The 24985-nt window shown below is 37.5% G+C and overlaps 2 protein-coding genes across 8 annotated transcripts in view; one reads left to right on the top strand and one right to left on the bottom strand.

The window, feature by feature from the left end:
* The window catches only part of LOC100643804 (myelin expression factor 2), a 91295-nt gene that overhangs the window by 15718 nt on the left and 50592 nt on the right, over window positions 1-24985 (top strand). The window lies entirely within an intron of this gene.
* Window positions 10133-24985, bottom strand: part of LOC105665832 (lachesin) — a 484949-nt gene continuing 470096 nt past the window's right edge. For 2 of the 4 annotated variants that reach the window (XM_012309341.3, XM_012309343.3), the window contains exon 7: window positions 10133-24365. In XM_012309341.3, coding sequence (XP_012164731.2) covers window positions 24274-24365 — 92 coding nt within the window. In that variant the 3' untranslated portion in view covers window positions 10133-24273. The remainder of the gene's footprint in view (window positions 24366-24985) is intronic. The other 2 variants (XM_012309342.3, XM_012309344.3) reach the window with 1 other exon arrangement.

Below are 24985 nucleotides of genomic sequence, written 5' to 3'. Positions count from 1 at the left end.
ACATTACATAAAAGTAAATAGCGAAGAACAAAACTGTTTCATTACTGTCAAATACATCCTTTTAAATTGCTCTGAATATAATTACTCTCGCAACAAATATCAGGAGGAACTTTAAGTAAAAATCTCCGAGATAGAAATAAAGTTTCAAATGTCTTTTTCTTTCTAAAAGATATATCGTGATAATTAGCAACAACGTAATTATTAAATCTCTCTCTTTCCCTCTCCCTCTCTCTTTCTTTGTTCACATTATCGTCGCTAATAACTACGTAGGTACAATTGATAGACAAGAAGAAACAAAATTTTGTTGTCTAAGATGTTGACTTCCTAAAGAACTAGAGGTTTCATTTTACACCCTTGATTCATTTTGCCATAAGAAGCTATCCTCTGCCTGATTGTACTATCCTTTCGCCGGTATCCTCTATATTCGAAATCGTTTTTAGCAAGCAATTTTCATGTTCAGTCGATCGTAAACCAAAACGTTCCCCTCGACTACTCGGAGAACGGTTCCTTCCCACGGAATGTCGAGCAGCTGGAAACTCACAAAATTCATGACACGATAACGTGTAAGGATACAGTGGCCAATTCGTAACGAACGTGCAGAACAACATGCAAGTTCTTGGTGTGTAATTTTTCGATGAAAGCAATAATCTTTGGCGAGCCGCTAGTGCTCACGCACACCTGGTGTTTTTTGCCCGTCTTTTTTCGTCATAGTTCGACGACGAACAGTCTGGATCGGGATCGACGGGTTCCTATTGTGACGTCGACTGTGCCTTTATTTTTTATCTCGTCCTTTTTTTATCTCGAGCTCTTAATTTATCGAGGGCATTGACGTGGGAGTCGGAGGAGTGTAAAATCACTCAACGTGATGCGATGCTATTACCTGAGGGGCCGCCGTCTCTCGAAGAGCAGAGACGCAAAAGTGGTGATGCAATACACAACGATATCCACGGAATATACACTCTCAGCGCAGTCTTCGTTGTCGTCGATTCCTTGGTCGATGCCGAACGACAAGGGCTTCTACCCTCGTGTAATCTTAGACGATGGAAAATTGAATAATTAGCGTTGTCGAGGAAATATAAAGTGGTGGATAGTTAAATGGCTTATAGTTGCTTCGACAAAGAAAATGTTGGTTAATATTTTAATCAAATTTTAAGTGTGTTTGTTAATAGGATATTTGGATTTTTAAGATGTGGTTCGATTATTACGAAAGAAGATGTCTTACCGATGCATCAAGAGTCAACATTATATTAACGTAACATTTCATTTTCAAATTTTTTTTAATCGATCTTCTTTCAGTTAATTAATAGAATCTTTTTAACATTCTGATTACGAAAGTCTAAGAGTATACTCAATATTTTTTCATTACCATTACTTCTTTCGTCTAGATCTTATAATCTTACACGTTTCAAGAAATTGTATTCGCGGTGTCTATCACGATCTATTTCTTCCTTAAATTATGGAACTTTATGTTTTATCCCTGTTTGGCGTATTGCACTTTTATAAGCATTTACATGACGTCTATTCCACTTCATTACACTTTTTGTATCCTGACAAAACAATAAGTGAATTACTTCATTTACATTTTGCTACCTACGTTTACGTTTGACAAAGTGATTATATCTATTCTGATAATATTAATCGCGATACTAAAGTAATTCCGTTAACAGATTCTTCCCATTGAATTCGAAGAACCGTGAAAGTAAATATAGAACAAATATTGTGTAATTGTTGTTCAGATATAAAAACTAACGAGGAATCTTTATCACTCCCTCAAGTACTCGAGTCTTTAATGAATATTCTGCTTCGCAAAGCAACCATAACCATTTCTTCTTCTCCGTCCTTCACTCTTTCCTCCTTTGCGATTGTTCTTACAGTCTGTATGAAGAGAAAACGAAGGGTTCGTTTACATGTAACACTGTGCGTAATTAAACCCTCTTGTATCTCTACCATCCGAAACTTTGTTGGAAGGGTACGCGTCTGAAAGTTTCATTTCATCTCTGAATTGCTTCATTTCTGTCTCTTTCTTTTTAATAAAACAGTCTCACCTTACGTTCTTGCATATTTCTATTTTTCTTCCTAATTCGAAATTTTTCATCATAACGCATTCAGCGCTATTACAATTTTTTTAAAAAAGATCATCTCACATCAACAAGATTTTCACTTTAAGTAATAATTTTCATTTTAACGCACTTCTTGTCGCTTCATATATCTTCTTAATCTTCCTGTCGAAATTCATAAACTCGGAAACAAAATAACTGCATCGGCATTAACTAGAATCTAAATTGCGAGTAAGATAATTGTTCGTCGTACGTTAATGACAGCGAATGTTTTAGGAAAAATAATGCGCAACCTTTTTCATTGTTTAGTATCACGCTATTTATGTTGTAGTATTATTAAATATTTAAATTTAAAATACTTACGACGCGAAAGATTCCCGTTCGATGCGCGACTCGTACTATTTCGATGAACTTGCATGGCCGTGTTTAATTCCGAGAACTCCGGCGACTGTTGTTTACATTTTATTAAAGTGAAACGTTTAAATAGTCTCGTTGTGGTTGTTTGCATTTTTTCCAATTGTGCCGTTCCAATCGAAAATGAATGGTGTACACTGGCGATTGCGAGGAAGCTTTCTATACAGCGCGAACGTAATATTTAGCAGCGTTAGCTATTGATTTCTTTTCAAATATAAAAACACTTGCATCGATATTATAAATATCAGCTTCCTCTATGAACGGTAAAAAACTCAGATTGCAGTGAAATAGCTTGGTTAACGTTAATATCGCGTTTCATTTAAACAGAATTAACGTCGATATTTCTTCCTGCTCAAATATTAGTATCATAAATCGTACATTTTGCGTCGAGTGGAAATATATACCCCGAAGAAATATATATTTGATCCATTGAATTTATATGTATTCCTAGTCGATAGATTGTTAAATGTATACATTAAACATGCATGATGCGCGGTGGATATTTTCGTGGCTATCAAGTAGATCAGGTAGACCTTTGTAAGTTAGCCGATCTCGTGTCTCACGAGCAGAGTTCATTCTTTCCTTTTGTTTCTGAAAATAGGTCGCTTATATTGGGATGGAAGGCTTGCAGGAGAAGGATGCAAACGCGAAACACCAGTCATGCATTAAAGGATGAAAGAATTTCAAGCTATTGCTGGTGTATTGTCTCGACGATAAATTTCGTTTGAGCTTCTATGTAACTAATGGTTCATCGATCATTTTAATACTGCCTATATAACATTCTAGAGTCGTGACACGATTCTAGGATATCGAATACTTTTATTATTTTTAATTGACGTACTTAGGTTTTCTGGAATTAGTGCGGAACTCGATAACGATAACGTCAATTTTATTATAACAAAACAAGAACAACGATCTTCAATAGAGATTTAATAATGAAATGAAACTATGAAAGTATTAACAGAATCATACATGTTTGTATATATCGGATTTCTTAATGAATATTTTACATATCACAACCATTGCAACAGTCGAATTGGACATTAGAGATTTTTTACAACTGGGATCGTTTAGTATTAGAACTCCTCCAGTTCAGGGAACCTTTTGGCATCAGAGTCTGTACGGTCCCAGGGACCATTTGGTGCTAGGAATGTCACAGCTCCTTTCGTTTCTCGGAGAATCTGAACTCTGTTATTAGAATTCTCCTAAAACAGTCAAAGTATCTAATTCATAATTTTTCACAGAAATGTCCATAGTGCAGTTTGGAAACTTTGAAAAAAAATATGCACGTAAAGACTCATTTCATTTATCCCATCTTGTACGAATGTTACAATCTGATTCTCAAGTTATTTTTCCACAAACTTTGTAATCTAATCATCGGTAGTTTTAGCGTTATTAACCCCACACTCTATGTACTTTTCAGACTGGGTGTTTCCGTATCTCAGGAAATGGTGTTATTTCTGGAATTGCAGGGTAGATATGAATGTCTTTAGGGTCTTGGTGTCTTTGGAGTCTAGGAAATCCTGACGTCTCTGCAATTCTAGAACATCGGTGATTCTATCTTCTAATTGAGCTCGGGCGTTATACCAACCATCGTCCGGAGGATATTAGTACGCACAGCGTTGTATGTATCCATGTATTGGTTACTGGTACGTCTTGAGGCGTGTGCGTTTGCCAACTTCTACGTGAAAATTTCTACATCGCATTCCAATGTCCTCAGGATATGGTCTTTATTAATATCATTTTTTTCCTTTAATATCTTTGTGTACAGTACTTGAGATCATGAAAGTACTTGGAGTATAAGTTTCTTATAAGGAACTTTTATGAATGTATTATGCGTGTTGTATAGTACTTTTGAAATTTTATTAATACCGCGATGAGATACGATTATAATCCATAGATTGACTAAATTTTAACCAACTCGAAAATGTATAGGAAACATTGATTGCAAACATATACCTGGTAAAAAATTAGTATAAAACGCGAATAATTCTCGCGTATAAATAGATAATTGATCGCTTAAGTATTTTTATCTCTACTACAAAGTGTATGTTTGCGATAAATGACTTGTAACATTCATCTACATTTTATGTATATTCGAAGCTTGTTCCAAACCTTACGAATAATCATAAGGTCCGAGGTCTCATTATGATGCTAATGAAATTTCAAAGCGTTTTGCATAAAATACACGACATATCCATAAAATGTTGTTATAGGAAATATTTAAATACTTTTCTGAGCCGCTGTACATACATTGTATATTACACGCGATAGGCGGATTTCTTTTACATTAATTCAATACGTTCCACGTTTTCTCCACATTTCATTCTTGTTTTTGACATTCATTAATATACCTTTACCATTACACGAAATTGCGCGATAAAAATTCCAATCTTGTTTTCCACAATATTCTGCATATATCATCGGCGATGTACAAAAATGGATCGCGTTTCGTTACACGAGCGCATCTTAACTGTGCCTTATACCCAACAGGGATTTCCTTAATGTAAAAAATAGATCCCAAGGGGCTTTTCTCTGAAAACGATCTTATCGATTGTTTTGCGGTTCGTTCGACAGTTTTTGTGCTTTTAAAACGTTCCCTTAACCGCGTTGAATTGCCTACCGAGCCATGAATTATATGTTGGTCGTGTTCTAAATCGTGCCTGCCTTTGCATAAATTGATTTGTACCACTTGAGATAATAATTGCAATGCGAGCAACGGCGCGCGAGAAATTGCCCGAGTCGTTTAACGATAAAAAAAAAAAGAATAAAGAGATTATGCCACATAGTATTAATGTTGATGTTCTATGAAGGAACGGCACGAATTTCTCGACACAAAGGCGTGGACTGTTAAACTGCAGGATTTGTGGATATGCGGAAACTGTAATGCGGCCATCAATATCGGGCGTGTTTCGCAGTACAATGTTATTGTTGATTATCTCTATGTTTATAATACGTACGCACCGTTTGTAATATTACGTCTCGTTATTGCGTTATGTACACGTAGACGAATTAAGCGAATTGTTCGCTGTGAAATAGGTCTTTCGCTAGTCGTTAATTAATACTCGATAGATATACGCGTATACAATGCAGTTGCTGCAAATATTTCTGCATCCTATTGATTTTGCTCTGTAGCATAAACGACCTATTTCAAAGACAGAATAGTTTAAATGACGCACAGCTAGCGTAAATAATTATATTACACTACATACAATCTTATCAAGTACATCTTTTCGTTCCTTGGGAATATTTATATCTAGTTCTTTTCTTAAAGCTATAGTTCACGTACTTTCTAAATTTATAGTATAGAATGTTTTCTAATTGTGTGAAATGTCTTTTCATTTTCGAGAAATGAGATTACATTTATTTTTTACAATTATCTCTTTCACTATTTTTTCTTAAGCCTATGTCGCTGTCAGATAAAATGTCCTATTCAAAATATTCTCATTTTCCAAGATACGTTGAAATATTTGCTTCTCCGTGTTTTTTATCGTTTAAATGAATATGTATTATACAGAGAAGGGAAGAAAAATAACGGTGGGAGAAAAGAAAAAAAAATAAAACTTCAGTTTTCTCGTATATTTAGAGATGGTGGATAGCATTTTTGAACTAAGGAAGGCATAGTTTATATATTTACGTAATTTTCATCGTCTTGAATATTCCTTTCTCATCGTTAAAATGTTCTTGTATTTAAAACAAATTGGGATTACAATTGTTTCATTATTTTTTACCAACGATACTAGCACATTAAATCCTGAATAAATCTATATATTAAAACGGCCAATATGCTTCATAAAATTCATTTGAAATATTTTTTCTTTACGTTAATCTATTAAAGAGAAAGGGTATAATTTTCTAATGGTTTCAATTATGCGAGGCAGTCTGACGTGTTAAGTTGCAGGCGTTGATCGATTCCATGGGGTTTCAAGTGAATTCGCAAATGGAACGAGGATGAATCGATTGACTCGACCTTGTCTGTTCAGCCGACTACGAGCCTCGAAAACGAGTCACCTGATGAGCCAGATACGAAGATATATCTTCGTCCAGCAGACGAGTCGTCTCCCCAACCACGAGAATGTATTTAGAAAAATATCACGATGCACTTAGGATCTTATTGCTTGTATTCTTACTTCGAAATCGAATCATTGCTTTCGACGATGTAGAACGACAGCTTCGTTGAACTTAAATCTCGGTTCGTTTCTCATTTTGTCGACTCGTTTTTCGAGTATTCGTAACGAGAGATGTGTAGCCTGCTCTTAAAGTAGATCCAATGGTCCGCTTATTAAAGTACGTCGCTTCTTTCCACCAAAGATGTTCTCCACCAAAGAAGTAGGACAGCTTCCTCTCAAACAGCAACCAAACAATTCTTCCAATTGTACGGTTCCAAGCATTTACGATATAGAACGATACGTTAACAATAGAACGATATGTTAATATGACTGTTCCTTGTTATTCAGCAGCTTTGCTCACAGGTGAACCGATGTGCAGAGAAAGAAATATGCCAGCAGGGAGTGACGGAGAGGCGGGGTTGGGGTGAACGAGAAGCGAAACGGAGCAAAGGGGTGGAAAAGAGAAAAAAGAGCGCAGAAATGAGATAGAGGGTAGAAGCGGAGCGAGGAAAGAGAGACTCGTTGGTTGGGGTGGGAAAGAGGAGATGGAAAAGGGTGGAAGGAGTAGATGTGGGGACGGAGAGAGGGGCGGATTTGACCCTGCTTGTGCACCTGGATAGGAGGCTGTAATCAATACCACAGAAAGCGCGCGCTGCGCCAGGCTCACCCCTTATCTGTTCGCCTACCGATACCTGAATAACAACCGTACAGGTTCTGCACGGGCGCATCTCGAAATCTTTTTTCGCCACCCCTTTTCAAACGATGCCACCAGTGAGCCGTGGCCTCGTGGTTTTCAACCGACACGTTCTGCGCCTACCCTTGACGAATTCTTATGAAAAATTCCTGCATTTCGTGCAGCTCGTTACGCCGCACCGCTGCCGCGTGTCGATATATATCTCGCAGTCTTTAAACTTGCACATGGAATTTCATCGTCGTAGCGTTCCGCTTTATTTATACGCGAACGAAGGAGATCCCTTTTCTTTCGCGGCGAAGAAAGATTTTCCGGGATTTTTCGGTACATCGGTGAAAATCCTCGATGGTAATAATTCGTTCGGGGTGTTGGCCTCTTCGTTTTTTTGCCTATTTATACGAAAGTATTCGAAGACTTGTGGAGATCTCTTATGAATATATTACATATACGTCTTGTGCAAAACATTTTGAAATTTCATTGGAACTATAATGAAACCCGACTGCCATGAATGTATTGGTAAAGTTCGAACAAATCTGAAAATGTACGTAAAAATTGCGAAATATTAATAGTAAGAATACAATTTCGAAGAAATTACAGAATGGTAATTAAACCATCGTTTATTTAGTGGAGAAATTTCTAACCATTATTATACGTTTAAAATAGGTGTTCGTGGTCTTCCAACGAGTGAAAATTTCGATGTATCACTCGTGTTGCTTGTTGCTAAGGCGATAAAGCATTGAACATACTGATCTATCGTTGATTCTAAACGAAAACATTAGTATTTTTAGCTTTATTTCTGTATCAACTGTAGTAGGAAATTTGAAGACAAGATGGACAAGGTGATGAAGGTGAATTTTCAACGGGAATTCTCCGGAGGAGTTTTAGTACTGCGAAGTAGCTCTCTTTTGCTCGAGGCTCAAAGACGACTGGTCGCTCTCTCATTGTCTTCCAAGACTTTTCTACTTTTCTCTGTACCCTTTTCGTTCCGCGAACGTAGCAAACTGAACAAATGTTTTTTTTTTCTCTTTGGAAGTTTACTTGTTGGAACACCTGTTATATTATGGAATTTTTTAAGCGATACAATGTACAAGCTTCAGGGACAAGAGTTTTATGTAATTGAAATATAATTGGGTTCGTAATATTTCGTACAATTTTGTACGGGCACGTGCTTTTCGAGTATTAGAAAATTATTAAACTAATCTTAAATTAGAAATTAAAAATTAGAAATTTGAATATATATATTTACTTATATCATCGATTTGTTAGGAGAATTACACATCTAAGAATTCAACTCTTTTGAAGTATCTGTAAAAATTAACTGTAAAAGTAAATTACTGAACCATTTTTTGGGGTAGAAATTTCCGTATTTTATCTAATAAAATTATACTATTTAGGAAGATGAATGTGTGTTGCAATTCCAGAGTTGCTTGAGTTCATTTTTAATGTACTTTTTGTCACCTTGCAATTATATAAACGAACAATAAATTACTACTAGAAGACAAATTAAAAGATTTAGCAAAGCTTGGTGGGGAAGAAGAGACAATCGCGAAAATCAGCTGCGACTAAACCGCAAGTGGTCTAATTGCAAGCAGGCTTGGCTTTAGTAATCGAGGGGTGGGAACGTCACATTACACGTGTAGATAATGCATCGTCCATGCAAATTCGTATGTCGCGTGTTTAACGTTTATCCTTCAGCCGACTCGATCCAAGAGGGTTCTGACCGTTTGCCCACCTATCAACCTTTGTAACTCTGTCAACTTTAATTGGATTGTGGCCTTCGGTGGCTCGATTCTTCGTAATTTACGTGCATCGTGCGTACGAAAAATTAATTGTTCCGTGACTCGATTTAAGACGTTTCTAGTGATTCATTGGCTTTAGGAACGTAGATGGTCAAGACATTGGAACGACGTATGAGATATGGCTTTTATTTTTCGGTATTTTAGAGCGGTCTTGCGTTCACAGCGTGTACAATTTATATTTTGACGTTCAAACGATATGTGAACATTTTTTATCCCAATGGAAACTTTCAGATATATGAAACATTAAAATCAATTGTAGGGATCTTACAGGTTACCTATCTGTCTTCCATCTGATGAGAAGGTGATGTTTTTGATGAAATAAAAATATATATATATATATATATAGAGCAGTATAGATATTAAATAATTTTTTCTGAGATATCTAATTCGATACAATAATACGACAAAATTTTTCAGCAAGAAAAAAGAACTTTCACTCTCAATCACATTCATCTACTACTGCATTTACACACCTTCTATAATATATACTTACATCTGTTCGTGTTCTCTTTTCTCATTTTGCGACTTTTCATTTAATCTGCACGAAGTATACAGACCACAGACATCTCCTCGATGCATTCGATCACGTTCATCTTGAACCATACATCATTCTTCCACGTTTTCGTCTCAAGTCTAACATTCGAAACTCAGTCTCTCGCTATAAATATTCACAAATTTCTATATAGTTGCACTGTTCGATACACGTATAAATTTAAAAAAGGATACAAGTAAAGAATTATTAAGTAGATTTTTTTTTTAACACTAAACAGATATTCCGTATAATGGTCGAATATTTCCTTGAAATAATTTCAATATTTTATTCAGATCGAGTTGGCGTACTCTTTACTTTCTATCGTTACATTTACACGTATACTTACCATTATCGTTTGTCCATAAAGCTGTCATTTTTTCTCGTAGAACGATGGCTCGTAGATCTCATCTTCGGCGAATAATAACATATCCTTTCGTAGCTCGGCAAAGGAATCGCTGAAAATTTCAATATCGCAGGGCACGCGCTATCGCAAGCAAATATTAATCCTTGGGAACATTGAGAACGCCATGGAACTTTACGATCGATAATTTATTTCTGATTATAGATACAATATACATCGTAGGCTAGACGAAACACTTAATAAGTATATTTTTAGCCTATCTATAAGTGGTACGGCGTGTCTGAGAACGCAAAAGAAGTTTTGTCGTTAGATGTAAAACAGATGTGAAAGTCGTTTCGTTTTTTTCATTTTTTGTTCATTTTGTTCCATGTTGATCGCCGTGCCCTAGATTGGCAGTCGATTGGTGTTAACTTAAAAACCTAAAGTGGATGTACAAGTGAATCGAGTCTTCTTTTCGATTCGCGTCGAGTGCCACGTTATATTCTAGCTTACATCGTTTTTCCTTCGTTACATTTAAAGTGAACGCTCGTGTCGATCGAGTCCCGATTAATTGAAGTAATTCGACAATATTTACACGCTCGCACGCACACGTACACACGCTCGTTCGTTCGCTCGCTCTCTTTTTTTCTCTTTTTTGTTCGATTCTTACACTCGAATGCGGCTCACGTGGTATGAACTGGCAGCCGGACGAAATTCATACAATGCGGTCGCTTTTTATTCGATTTATTGGCTATTCAAGTTATATACGGTAGAGGACTGGCCTGTCAGTGTTGTCACAGCACTGACAGCAAACTGGAATACACGTTTCAGGGGTAATACGTGTTTCGATGTTCTTCGGATAACAAGCGTGTTGCTCCGCAAATCCCTGCTTTGCTAATCGAAATCATTTCGAGGTCCAAAGGGAGCAAACACGGATACAAGATAGAAAGGATGAACATATTATACGCGAAGGGGTACACCGTGAACGCAGGTTAATGATATGCAACGGGAACCGAGTCCGGTGTAATAAACGATACAAAAGGGCATGCCAGATGTAAAACAACGAGCAACAAAATGCAAACGGACCCATATTTCGAGTAGGTACCAGTGATCAATGCTTTCCTGATAGTCGGTCGGGAGCGTTCCAACATCGACACGAGATGAATAATTACGAATGAAATGCGGGCAGATTGATATTGATATCGCAGTCCATTAATCGAGGACAGAATAATACGAGCCGTTTTGTTCCAGTCATATTCGAATGGATCGATGGCGCTTATTAGTCTCACGTGCATAGACGTAATCTCGAGCAGTAACGATAGGTTCATCGATAATTTTTCACGAAGAATTGTTCTTTTCGATTAGAGGAAACTTAACGATCACGGAAAACAATTTTTAGCGAGAACGCGACTACGTTACAGGGAACTTTTAGAAAATGTTCGAAGGGCCAATTCCGCTTGTGCAAACCGTGTCGATGAGCAATAATATACAGACTCTCCTTTCATCGTTTTCCCTCGTTTATTCGCATTTTATTCCTATTTCCTCGCGTTTCATTCGTTTCTCATCCCTTTGCACTTTCCCTGCCGCCTTCCCCTCTCTTTCTAACGAAACGAACGGCTCCATTGAACGAATTAAGCCCGTCTCTCACCACGCCTTCTTACCTTCTATAATCTTTCCAATCAAGCTTCTTAATTTCTCGAATAAACTTCATTTTTATCCGGCGCTCTCACTCTACTTACTTACATATTCACAATTAGAAGTCTATTCGTACCGCGGGGAAAAGCGTCGCAGATTCGAGAGTGGAAACTTTACGACTTAATTTTCTTTTCATCGCGCGATGATCCATTATTCCCTCGAAATTTGCGGAAGTTTTTCCGTGGATCGCGGTCCGAGACCACTTGGATTCAGTCCGTAGCCTTCTCTATGCTATTTTTATCTTCTCTCTCTCTCTCTCTCTCTCTCTCTTTTCCACCCTCCCTGTTCGTTTTGACGTGCGACGCCAGCTCTAACGACTATTTACACGTACCCGTTCTCGCTCGGAGCGCACACGCTCGAACATACGTTGTCCTTTTGCCTCCTCTCCCTCGCACGATGCGGCCGTTTGTTTGTCGTAGAAAGAAACGCAAACGTTTTCTGCAGCTCGACAGCAATCGCTGTATCATAAATCGTAACACCGCACGGGTATGAATTTTAATGACAAACGGAGACTCGGTGGACGATACTCCAATTTAATTTTTGTAGAACTAACAACCCAACTGACGGTTTTTCCCATTGAAGACCGGAGGAACTTCGCCATTTTTTCAGTAATTATTTACAACGATTTACGCTCCACTGATATTTATGGTGTTAAAAGTCAACATTAATGTTCTCGGTAATTTTGCATACGCATTCTCGCGCATAAATATTAGGACACTTGCTAATCTGATTAGACCGCGGATATCTATACAAATTTTCATTTTTATCGACATGGTTAAAGAAATAGAACTCGAACAAAGACTAGAACAAGTTCTTTACTTTCGATGTTCGATGATCTTGGTATTTAAATCTACATATGCCTGAAAGTAAACTGCAGTGACGGCTATGTATATACCTAAAATTTCTCGGGAGATTGACAAAATATCTCAATATCTTTCGAATCGCGAAATTTTATAATCTCGATGTAAATAATTACCAAAAATTCATCTTTTTGTGTCCACCTTCTTCGTAGTACTCGAAAATCCACTAGTATCGGCACGAGAAAATAATATACGTACGATCGGCGAAAATATGACCGAGAAACGAAAGCAAGGCAAACTGGCTCATAAGAGAGCCACGAACATTTTCCTTTCGTAGTCAGCGTGACAAATGAAACACCGCGAGAGTGCTACTACGGTTTTATTCATACGATGTGCCCCGTTATGAGCGCGACTTTCGAATATTTTTGACTTTACCGGCCTGCTAGAAACAGCCGGCCGTCACTACCTGTTGTATGATACAGCTTTTGCAAAGGATTTAGAAAAGCCACAATCACAGACACGCGTTTTGTTCTACCTTTTCCTTTCTTCTACGCTCTTTCTTTCTTTTGTTTTTTTTTCATATTTTTCCGAGGAAAACGCTCATAATGATGTACACACAGTCACGCACGCACACATACACACGCGCGTGCACACGAGAAATAACGATCGGTATACGGGTAAATATATATTCACAGTTCTCCCGATACGGTTCCAATTAAGTGTCTCTCTCACTTTGTCCTTCCTTCTCTTTTTTCTTGTCTTTTGCTTTTCTTTTTTTCTCTCCCTTTTGTATTTTTTTACACTGACTAGGCGATAACGTTACAACGACAGTAATGTTGTGTTACAATTAGTTTACGGGTGTATAGTTTTACGCATATCGATATAATGTGTAGACGTAATTCTTTTACACTCGATTTGTCAAACTACCAGAGCTCTTATGTTACATGATGATTATATCGTGAGACGACGTACCATTTATCTTTTTCGACGTTGATAGGTGATTACAGTCGCTTCCTTCGCTTTCTTTCCCCACGTTCACGCCAAATTCTCCTATAGTTTCTTTCCTATCTTTTTTCTTTTCCTTTCGTTTAACGATTACAATAATAATTGTCGTCGGTTGGTCAAAATATACATATACAGCGTATCATACAAAACGAATCGTAGTGTAACAGTCATGCGGCATGTCGTCGTCGTTAGATATTGTCTAAGCGAACTAAACAACTAAACGGTATTTTCATACATATTTACATCCGAGGAAGGTACACTGATCGTTAATCATCGTCGATTAATCAGACTAGTTTAGAAACTCGTCGATACGAATCGGCTGAAGCGATGAAAAGGCAATCCTATTGTCTCCTCTCTTTTCAACCCTTTCACGGATAAAACATTTTTTTTTTTTTTTTAATTAATCGAACATATACAAAATTTCTCTTATCAGTAAGTTTCTCTTATAAGTAACGACTACGATATTTTTTTCTCTTTGAAGTAACGTTCAGATGAATTTATCAAAATTCGTGTATACATTTTTTTTTTCATATCTTAACTTCATTTTTACTATACTTTTCTTTCTTACGCGAAAGGGTCGAGAACACTGCAATGCACAGCAGAGTACGATTTCCACGACGATTTGCGAAGTTAGGAAGAGAGTTATACGGCCCGCCGTTGACCCTTTACGTTTCACACATACGCAAATAACACCGTCGATTCAAGTATCTATCACTTGGTGTCAATTTAACCCCGGGACACAGCCGATGATAAATTGTTTCGAGTTCTTGTATACACTCGATCGCAATGCCGGAATGCTCGTCTTTCCTTCTTCAGACAATTTCGCGCATTATCGTGAATGCTCGATCAATTAAATGTTTATTATTGAATACACGTTTCGTAGAAAATGTTTACAACGATTCCGTAAAAACGTAGAGCACGGTTATAGCGTGAAAGTCTGATTGGACGTTTGAATCGCGTGCGAATACGAATACGATGGAATTTTCAACGGTAACACAAGCGAAACGAGTTGCACCAAACGCATTGTAAATTCGCGATAAAATAGGCAAATTGCTTTCGATACCGGTGTACGGCGATGTTTGACGAATCTTCCGGTTGTTTCTCATTCGATGCACGATACGCCAAGCTTATAAAACGGCATGTAGATTTCTCTTGGTCGGTCGCGTGTCGCGGTGAATACTAATCCAGTTTGCAACGACACATTTGGCACACCGCTCCCCGTGATTTACCTATTGGAATTGCAAACCGAAATAGTATACACGAAAAATACATCCACGCCTCGCTCTAGATTGGCTACGATGATAAATGTGTTTCTGAACCCGGTATAATTTGTCTCTTTTCAGCCGTGACTGATTCTGTTACCTGCTTTTTTTTTCCCTAAAAGTTTGTGAATGTTATTGCGTGATATTATGCATGCCGTGGATGAAAGAATTTTCGAAATTATGGTGTCATATATTATTTGGTGCGATCGAAGGATAAATAGTTGCAGTAGATGAACGCTCGAACGATAAGTGGTTACAGACGTTTATAGTCAGACATTCGAAGTTTGTAGGATCACATCATTAGTATTCATGTAATGTAGTTGTCGATATACATTGACAGTTGCAGTATTTCGTTTAATGTAAGTTACTTATTCATCGAGTTAAGATTCCTTTCGTATGTCTGATTGGCTTAACTTATTTTGATTTATTAAGAAAGTTATATTAAAGGAAATATAAGATACGAATATAAATAACCGAGATAGGTTGTAAGAAAGGTTTGTGTATATAATTAACATGCTTGATAACACAATCTCTTAAATAAATTAATAATAATATAATCTTTCAATTGTCGAAAAGTCATACAAATTGAAACTAATTTGAAGATATTTCCTAGATTTTCGTCGGAATGAAATAAAGCTTGTCAATGTCTTTTTACTCCAAACTCGTAATAACATTTCTTTCAACGTTACTCATAAACGTCGAGAGAAAATTCATCGCGAATTACGTGATGCATACCGATGCAAATTACGTTTCTAGACCACGTTCACGTCTTTTTATTATGATTATGGAAGTTGTAAATTGAAATCTTGCTCGTTCATAAATAGCCATACATTTCAGGCAAACGTATACAGCAAAAATATCAAGATTAAATTGCTGTACGCTTCCATTACTTGAAATTTTCGAATATGTTGATTATTGGTTCTCAGTTTGTTTACGGTCTCAAATAAATTTTCTTTCGACTAAAACATGTTGGATATCGTTGTATGGATATAAAGGATAATATAGAAACAATTTTGAAATAGACAGAATTCGTCTTTCCAATTTACTAATCTCTAATAATCAGTTTTCCTGTCTTTTTGATCCTAAGAAAAATGAAGTATAAGAATCGCATTGTAGAAGCAATTCTTTTCAGAAATACTTAGTTTCACCGTTATTATAAAAATGAACATTGCTTGGCATATTTTTTAAAAGTCATGGTTGGAAGTTGTACGTGTTTTGATGAATGACGAGATATGTATCTTTTTGTTGAGCAAAAATAATTCATCGATTTTGCACACGTTCTAACATACACGATAATAAAATAGAAGTTGGAGTTATAAGTTCCAAATTGCAAATTTGAAATTAATCGTCAATTAACGCGAAATGGAATTGCACATACCCCCCGGGAACGGTTAATGCATTATCGATCTCATGCGTCGCATCATCTGATACACCGTTCTTTATGTCAGATACACGTAATAAGATTAAACCTGTAATTAGCTTTTGGTTATTATAACAAAAGTAATAATCGAAAATATTTTGCAATCGTGGTTTACTGTTACGTTGTCATTGATAATTTATTATGAAATGTGATATTTTATTTCGGAATATATTCTCTAAGATAATTTTCGTTTATTATTTGTTATTTTCCGCATAATAATTTCTATGAGAAGAAATCATTTTAAGCAACTAATTTAATACGATTGAAAATTACGAGCAGTTAGAAAAGAATTTTAAGAATATACAGAGTATAAATAATAAACTGCTTAGATAAATGTTTCTTAGTTTGAAGGCAATGAAATATAAAATCATAACACCGCTGGTATTCTATTTGATTATTTTTTATGTTTAAATAGTTTTGATTAATTATAAATCATTTTTAATTTTCTGCTATAAATCTATCGAGATGAATTTTCAGGAAGACACAAACGTAGAAAAACGATCGTTAAAATCTGTCTCGCGTTCGTTATTCCCTGTTGTACACGACGACAGAGTAATAGTCAACTGGCTATGGTACCCGCATCTTGCCAACACTATTTGTGATTATTTTTCAGGCCGTGACAAAAGACAAATATGTACATATTTCTTTAGCGATATCTTCATTTCTCGGGGAATAAATGACGTGGCGAGCGTGATGTAGCTATGGTCGTTAAAGCAAGACGAGTACTATCCTTCTCTTTATGGACAGACGTCTTCTCATTTTCCTACGTTCTCTTTTTCCCATCTTTATCTACGCTCCCTTTGTACGATGTAAAACACATTTTCGAATCTTTTTCGTTCCCAGTTCACTTTTAATCTGGGTCGCTTACCCTTCGCTTTAACTTCTTTTAATAAAAAAAAAAAGAAAGAAAAAAGGAAAAAGTAGACGGTATGAAAAAAAAAGGATTGAGAAATAAAAAATATCGGAAAGAAAAGCAGAATATTTCGATAGCGAATCGAATAGAAATAGGTTACACGCGGGCATGAATCACTGTCAAAATTTCTCTCCTCCGTGCAGATTCGTATTTTCGTTTCTATTTTCGCGAAATGGTTCTCCGTGTTCGCTGATCGTGCGCACACGTTACACGCTGAACGACGTGGAAGCTTCTACGACCGTTTACGAAAATAAGTAGTAGACGGTTAGTGTCGCGTTAACGAGAAACGATCAATAAGGTCGGGCTCGGGTATTATCTTTGTTTATCCAAGCAACTGTCCTTTCGTATATTTTCCTTTTTCCTTTCGCCGGTTTCCCGTCCGAGCTTTTCCTTCGGTATTTATCGCCGGCAGAAATAAACGTTATTTTTAGTGTCACCGGCACGACCATGGAAATAACAATACCGAGCCACGAACGCTTTCAATATAATCTACACCGGTTGCTGGTTTCCCGTATAACCTGGAAATTACACGGGCACAAAAGTTTAGATGCATTTGTATGATACACGGTAGTTTATATAATTGTGACCCGACCATTTCTCCGCCACTGGCGTGGCAATGATTAAAATGTTCGCATTCATAATTCAGACCGGCAAAATCCTATGAATTTTTATTCCAACGCTTGTGAATCGTGGCGAATACTGCGAGAACTGACCATCGTCGTCGTTAAATGAAGAAGTCCGAGATATATATCCTCTCCTTTGGGCAGAGATGTCTTTTCATGGTCGCCTGGTTCTTCTGATTCTCCTTTTGCAACGGCTCTTTCTTTCTCTACACATGCATTACATGCATATATGTATATATACGTGTCTCTTTGCACGACGATATGTATATATATACATATATATATATATTTATACTTTCCGAGCAAGTTAAATAACGATGTTTGTTAGGGAGTTCAACGTCAGAGAGCAAATATTTTCATTTAGCTTCGAGTAAAACAGATTTAGTTCTCAATTAAAGCAGATTTTTCCGACACTGAAAGAAGGGACAGGCTGCTGGACTTGCACGGCAGATATTGTTTCGTTTCGTATTTATGGAAACTATTCGTGATATTCGTAAAAAGGAGAACGCGGATGGAAATATCGATAAATTTCCGTTGCATGTCGCGCAGTCATTTTATTTCAACATCACTATTTGATCTACGCTTTTCCTTTTGGTACGTTCTCTTGTATCGAAGGAGAAGTAAGCTTCTTTTTGCTATTAAATTATCGCAAAATACAGCGATACCAATACTCGACTACAATTATTGCAATTAAAATTTTATCAACGAACGAAATTTACGAAGATTATAGGGATGAAAAATTTTCCGACGCTGTGAAATTTTATGGATAATTTTCTGTATTTTCTCTTCAACATATTGTTCGTACGATAATGATAATGAAGAATAATGTCAGTTATTTCCAGGACGTCTTTCTTAGAATAAAATATTACTAAATAACAAACGATAGCCATTCATTAATTTATGCCAGTGATGTAACATTATATCTAACGCGATGAAACGAGAATAATAGCGCCTTATCGTAACGTAATATTTTATAACGCCACGAGCTTTTGTATTGCACCACGGCGCACTTTATCGCGTCGCGTCGTCCTTTTAGCCATCGTAACAAAGATATAATTTCGAGGGACATGAATTTCCATAGTCATAAATTATTCCTAAACGCGGTTAACAGGTATCAAGAGCTAACGAGTTTATCCGAAACTGAAGTACGACTACATCCAGTAAAATGGTATAGTAATATTAATGATTTATGACCATTTAATATTTCGTAATTTCATAAATCAAATCTTAACCCATGACTAGCTGTTAATTAGCTCCGGAATTAATTCGAAATGGAGTATACCACGATATCAATCTATCAGGTACCATCGGTATACAGATGTATAATGCACCTTCGTATCGAAGGAAATTACATTTTCTTGTCAATTATTTTCATATGTTTTTTATTTTTATTTCGATAATTCCTTAGGAAAAAGTCGTATGGAGACATCATTTCTTAAATATTTATGGATCTTTGGATGATGCTGAACCAGATAATCTATTAATAATCGATAAATATTGAAGCATCAAAGATAATCAGCGATGTTGAATCAGAAACCAAACTTAAGGCTACAATTAAAATAATATTTCGTCACAATATATTACCACCAATACGAAACAAAAAAGAAAGATTTAAAGAATCATCCATAAATAATGCACTTTCAATCTCACGTTCGAAAGAAGGAAAGCAAAACTATTTTACAAATAATTCTAAAATGTTTATTCACGTTAAATGTATCGAGTCATCGACTTCAATCCTTTAATGTTAGTACTACAATGGATGAGCGATCGTGAAAGCAGAGAGCAACGGTCAGGTAGCGATTCCGATCGGTCAGCGTTTAATCGTCCGTAATTCGAGCGTTTCTGGGAAGGTATGTCTGCGTGTGTACACTGTGTGTGTAGATGTACGCGCGAGCACACGAATTTCTGTGGCGATACATGAGCACAGTATGCAATGCAGGCGTCTCTACTCAAGGGCCGAGGGTGGAGAACCTCGGCGTGAACATTATGCGGTGCACCTCGCGTTTAGCTTGATAAATGGCGGCGGAGCAGCGGCGAATGCCGGCGTTGTTGCAGCCGCTACCGCCGTCTTTGCCCTTGTTTCCTATGTTCTTTCTTTTTTTTCGTCTCTTTCTTTTTCTTTCTTTCTCTGTCTGTCTGTCTGTCTCTCTCTCGTTCCCTTCCTTCAATCTTTTTTTTTTCACCCGTTTCACGTTCTCTTTTCCCTCGACGCTTTTTTTCGTTCCTTCCCCCCTTTTGTGAAGAAACCGTCCGATTTTCAGGGAGGAAAAAAAATGTACCGCAATCGCGCGCGATCCAACAGCACACTATGAAACGGAAGGGGTAAGAACAAGCCAAAATCAAGCTCGAACCAGCAATCATTATTTCTCGTGAGGTTCTCGTGATATCGTGGACGTTATGGAGATGCGATTATATTCACGTAGTCAGCAGGGAAACGTTCTTACATGTAATCAACCCGCTGCATTATGACTCAGGCAAAGTTTTTTAATCACGTTTGTTCACCAGTAGATATTACTCGACCTTCGTTTCGTTGGCTAGGTCCTCGGATTAAAATATTCGCCACGGTTCCTGTTCATTCGTTATTCATAGTTTTTCTCATTCTTTCGTCTTCGTTTTTCTACTTATTCCCATAATTTGATTGCATATGAAGAGCAAGAACATACAATCTCGAGAAGAGCGTAAGTCCATTTTTGTTTAATTTCCTCGTATCGAATAATTTGTTAGATTCACAAATAGAAATTTCTTAGAAAGGATCTATGAAATTATATAAACAACGGGATAACGAATCGTTTTGTGTATTACAAATTAAACGTAAATTATCACAGTTTTACCTGTTGGTAGTATAATAGAATAATTATAATATAACAAATATATTATGAAATTGTAGAGGAACGGATAATTTGTGCTTCCGTAGGATAAACTTTGATATAAAACCGATTAGTTGACGTTTCCTTGTTTTGTATGAGCTTCAACGACAGAAAGAACCGATCGTTTTTGTCGAGCCTGTTTCACCTATTAAACCGCCATTAAATTTAATTTATTCGCTTAAGAAGATATTTTGCATCGAATTTATTATTCTCCAATTGCGTTACAAACGATTGGCTACGGACGTACTTAAGAAACGGCATTTCCAATTTATTTTGCATTTCTTTCGTATCGACGGCTGATCGTTCGTTTCCATTATTGCGGGAGAAAAGATCCCACCTAAAAGGTCAATATATAAAATCGTGTCGAGTATAAAAGCGTTCGAGATTTATTATCGGCTCGGATTTCATACGTAATTGTTGTATACATATTTGCAATTGACGATTGTTCTGCAATTCAGTCAGATTTCAATCCACGTGTGCACTTTCTCGTCCAAAGAACGATGGAAGATTAAAATTATCGAATCGACGTGGAAAAAAATTCAATTTCTCAAACATTCGCGATATTATTTCTGAAACGTTCGCGACGTTAGTATCGCTCCTATGATTGATATGTGGATAGAGTAATGCAATCTTTCGAGAAATACTGATATCGATGCACGATTACTACGATAGTTATATCGTATTTATTTTTATTGTATTTTGTTCGAATATCGTTCATCGTTGTTGGCAGTGGAAGGATTGAACGTATCGTCGAATATGAATGTTCCGGAGTTTTAAAGATCAAATCGAATCGAGAATGCATAAAATCATCTTTTATGTGTGCCCGCATTTACACAGAGAAGACCACCAACCGTTTGCTCTAATTAATCCGTCGTGCATTTCAGAAACCAAAGAGGATTATTTTGGTAATTGGAAAGCATTCGAAGACAATTTCATTTGTAGAATGAAATTCGAAAAACCAGGAACTTGGAATTAATGATTAAAAAGGTTTGTTACATAAATATTTAAAAAGCTCTTGGTAACGTTGTTGTCTCTAAAATCACATGCTTTTAAAAGTTTAATAACAATCCATGAATAAATGTTCGTTTGACCTAACTTTTTCTCGGGCTAAATTCTAGGTGAATGGATTTAAATAAATTTTTATTTGCTACGAGGAACAACGTTGTTATCCCGTGAGTGACACGGATTATGACGGATGCTATTATACCAAATTCCATTTCGAAGTTGAACTTTTGCTCGGCGATGATGAATAGCCAGCTCGTGAAGGGAGCAAATTAGGAAAGTTAATTCGACCGCGTGCATCCTATTCGTTCACGTTCTGCCAATCGATTAGACAAATACGTTCATAGCAGATTTTTAACGCGTCTTATACCTTCTATCGAGTGTTCCATCCGTTTCATTTTGCTTCGGTCTATTACTCTTTGGCCCCGTTCGCTTCTCTTCTTTTTTCTTTTGCTCTGTTCTATGCCATCGATTCCTCGAATCGACTTTCTCGACACAACCGTCGACGATTTTTTTAAAACCAGGAACAATGAAAATGCGAGTTCGCGGTTTCGAACATTACCGTACGAGAGAAGACGCACGTTGCAATTGAGTTTTGAAATAAATTGTTCGCGAACCATCATTCGGCTTGGGTATTAAAAAAAAAAAGACGCGATATTGATCTATGCTTCACGCCCGTGAGAAAAATAAAATTCATACTCTCGTTAAAATTGCATGAATATTCTGCATTATATTGGATATTCTGCATGATACTTCAATTTCGTTCTGGTGAGATTATTACGGTATAAATTACAACGTTTCGATCAGATTGATCAATTTACCAAATAAAACATCTTCTCCCAGGATTAGCTATTAAAATATTTATCCATCGTATCGACGGTGCAGTGGGTTAACGAGATAACATTTCAAAGTATTTAATGCCATATTACAGAGAGATAAAATAATTACATCTGCGTGTATTTATATAAATATCACGATACCAAAAAGAAGATAAAAATGAGTCCATTAATAGCATAAAATAAATTTTTCATAACCATCGAACAATACATCGATTCATCGTACTGTTAATTTATTTTTGGGGAACTTGGCGGGCATTTTTTCATTCAATGGGCCAACGACACATTCGGTTCGGCGTTTTAACAGGCGTTTAATTTTGTGGTATGTAAGTACACCGTCCGCATTAATCGATTTGCGTGAAACGTCAGTTTTGCCATACGGTGGAAATTTGCTCGTGGTGGTGTATGTGTGTGTGTGTATCGGTCGCCGAAGTAAATAAACTTATTATGATCGAGTCGTGATAACGGTAAATTAATTGCTCGGTCGCAGTCGAGTTTCGCCAGCGTGCGTCAGCCTGTGAAATTCATTCGTTACGCTTAATCGTATACTGACTTCCGTTCCACGTAACACGTGGATCGCGATCATGCTCGTGTCTCGTAAATTAGACCGCCTTACATGTGACCGGTTGGCGTTGAAAGCAACCGAGCGAGAAAGAGACGACGTAAATAGATGACACGTAAGAGAAACGACTGAATAGAATGTGGTGTTGGTGAAACGAATGAAAAGCAGAGTAGATGAATCCGTTAGAAAAAACGTGTGAGTTCGAGAAGTTGATTCTTACATGACTAGAATTCTTATCGAGAGAGATCCTCCTTTTCTTTTTTTGTAATTTTATTTTTTTTAGTTTCATTCGTCGCACGAGAGATCACCAACTCATTGTTTCCATCGAAAGCGTATCGCGTATAAATATCGACGTGACGAGGGCTTCAGTTCCGGAACTAAGTGGTGCTGAGCGATTTCAGCGTGGAGGCCGCGAGTTTGGACGCGATTATAGGCGGATCGAACTTAGACATTAGCTCTTCGATCTTAATCATTTCGATCTTTAACGTACTTCTGCCTAACAGATATCGATATTAGTGTACAGCATCGCGATACCCTGGACGCGATCAAAATTACGGTTGCGTGGCAACGATTCACCCTATTCGATCCGACGACGTACGAAAACGAATCCGTCGGTCTATGACTCACATAGCTTTCTCTTTTTGTACTTTCTCTTTTTCACTCGTCTACCTTCTACATTCCCCTTTTCGTATCTACGCACTTTTCAAACGCAAGGAAAGACGATCTTTGATACTCCGATTCACTTTTGTCCCGATGCTTGTTCCGTTCTGTGTCTTCCTCTCGATCGCTGATTCTTTGTCTTTCAGTTTGCTGCTCCGTTTTACGGCTGCTCCGAGCTTTTTCATTTCGCAACCCACTGTCAAAACAACGTTATTCTAACGTGTTCGTTCTCGATTACGATCAGTCACTTGGTTGCATCGTCGAAACATTGCCGCATCATCGCTCTCGACGTCGTAGTTCGTTTCAGATCGCGCGCATATGGAACCCGCGATGCCACGTTACGTTTCGGGCCAACTCTCGCGCTTTCACAGGGCTGTCACGTAATTCTCGCATCAGTTCGTCTCGAACTTTGAAACTTTTAACAGCGTCGACGAGGTCGCGTATTGACTGCCGACGTGACGCAAACGTTCGCATACACTATTTCATCGACGTACCGGCGTCGTGGTTAGGTGTTCGCTGGATCACTGCACCACCGCACCGTGCGACTTCCGGTTGCACGAACGCGCGTACTTTCCTCGATGGGGCAGCGATCGACCCCTGATCGTTGGATCTCACGGCGGAAGTCTTTCGTTTACCGTTCGTCCACGCGAAGAAAGAAGGGGAGTAGCGTTTCCGGGATAAAACGGTTAGTAAAGCAGCAGACACAGACAGAGCAGAAGAGAGTAGAGCCTCGGTTGTTTGGCTTGACCGCCGTGCTGCATTGCCGCGGGATACTCTCCTGAAACAGAGGACAACACTTAAATTTTCTGAAGGCACCGTATCTCGCGATATGGCTAGTAATACGTTGCCAAAGTATATTGGCTGGGATCTGCTGTTCGCGACATAAAGACGTGTACGGTCGAAGTCGACGAAGTTTCAGGGTGTACTTTAATTTCATCTAGTCGAGCTAATTACGATGACAAACTGACTTTGTTACTAAGGCCGTGAAGCCATCGTGTTAACGTTCCTACATTCGGATACTTCCTCATGCATATGTAGATACACTACATACGCGCACACGTCTGTACGTTTAGTCTATACATTTAGTCGTTTCAATGGTGCGTCACATACAAATACGTTGAAGTGTGCAAACATCAGTTGCAATCGTGTTGGTGTTTTACACGGAAATTCTGTTAAACCGAAGCAATGAATTCATTAATTAAACGTGTGTGTCGAAAGCAGATCTCCCGTTCTCTGTTTGAAACTCTTTCTCTCCCTCTTTCCTATTCTTCGTTTGACGTTCATCAATTTTAAATTAATAATCCGGGCAAGCTCGCCTTCGTGCTCCCTCGCTATTAATCCGCCTGGCGAAAGAAATTCGAGAAAACGAAGCCGTTTATTAATTTAGGTCCTGCTTAA

The sequence above is a fragment of the Bombus terrestris genome, chromosome 6 (genome assembly GCF_910591885.1).
Source record: "Bombus terrestris chromosome 6, iyBomTerr1.2, whole genome shotgun sequence".
NCBI classification, from domain to species: domain Eukaryota; kingdom Metazoa; phylum Arthropoda; class Insecta; order Hymenoptera; family Apidae; genus Bombus; species Bombus terrestris.
Note: the sequence above shows the minus strand (reverse complement) of the source record. Positions and strands in the feature narration are given on the sequence as shown.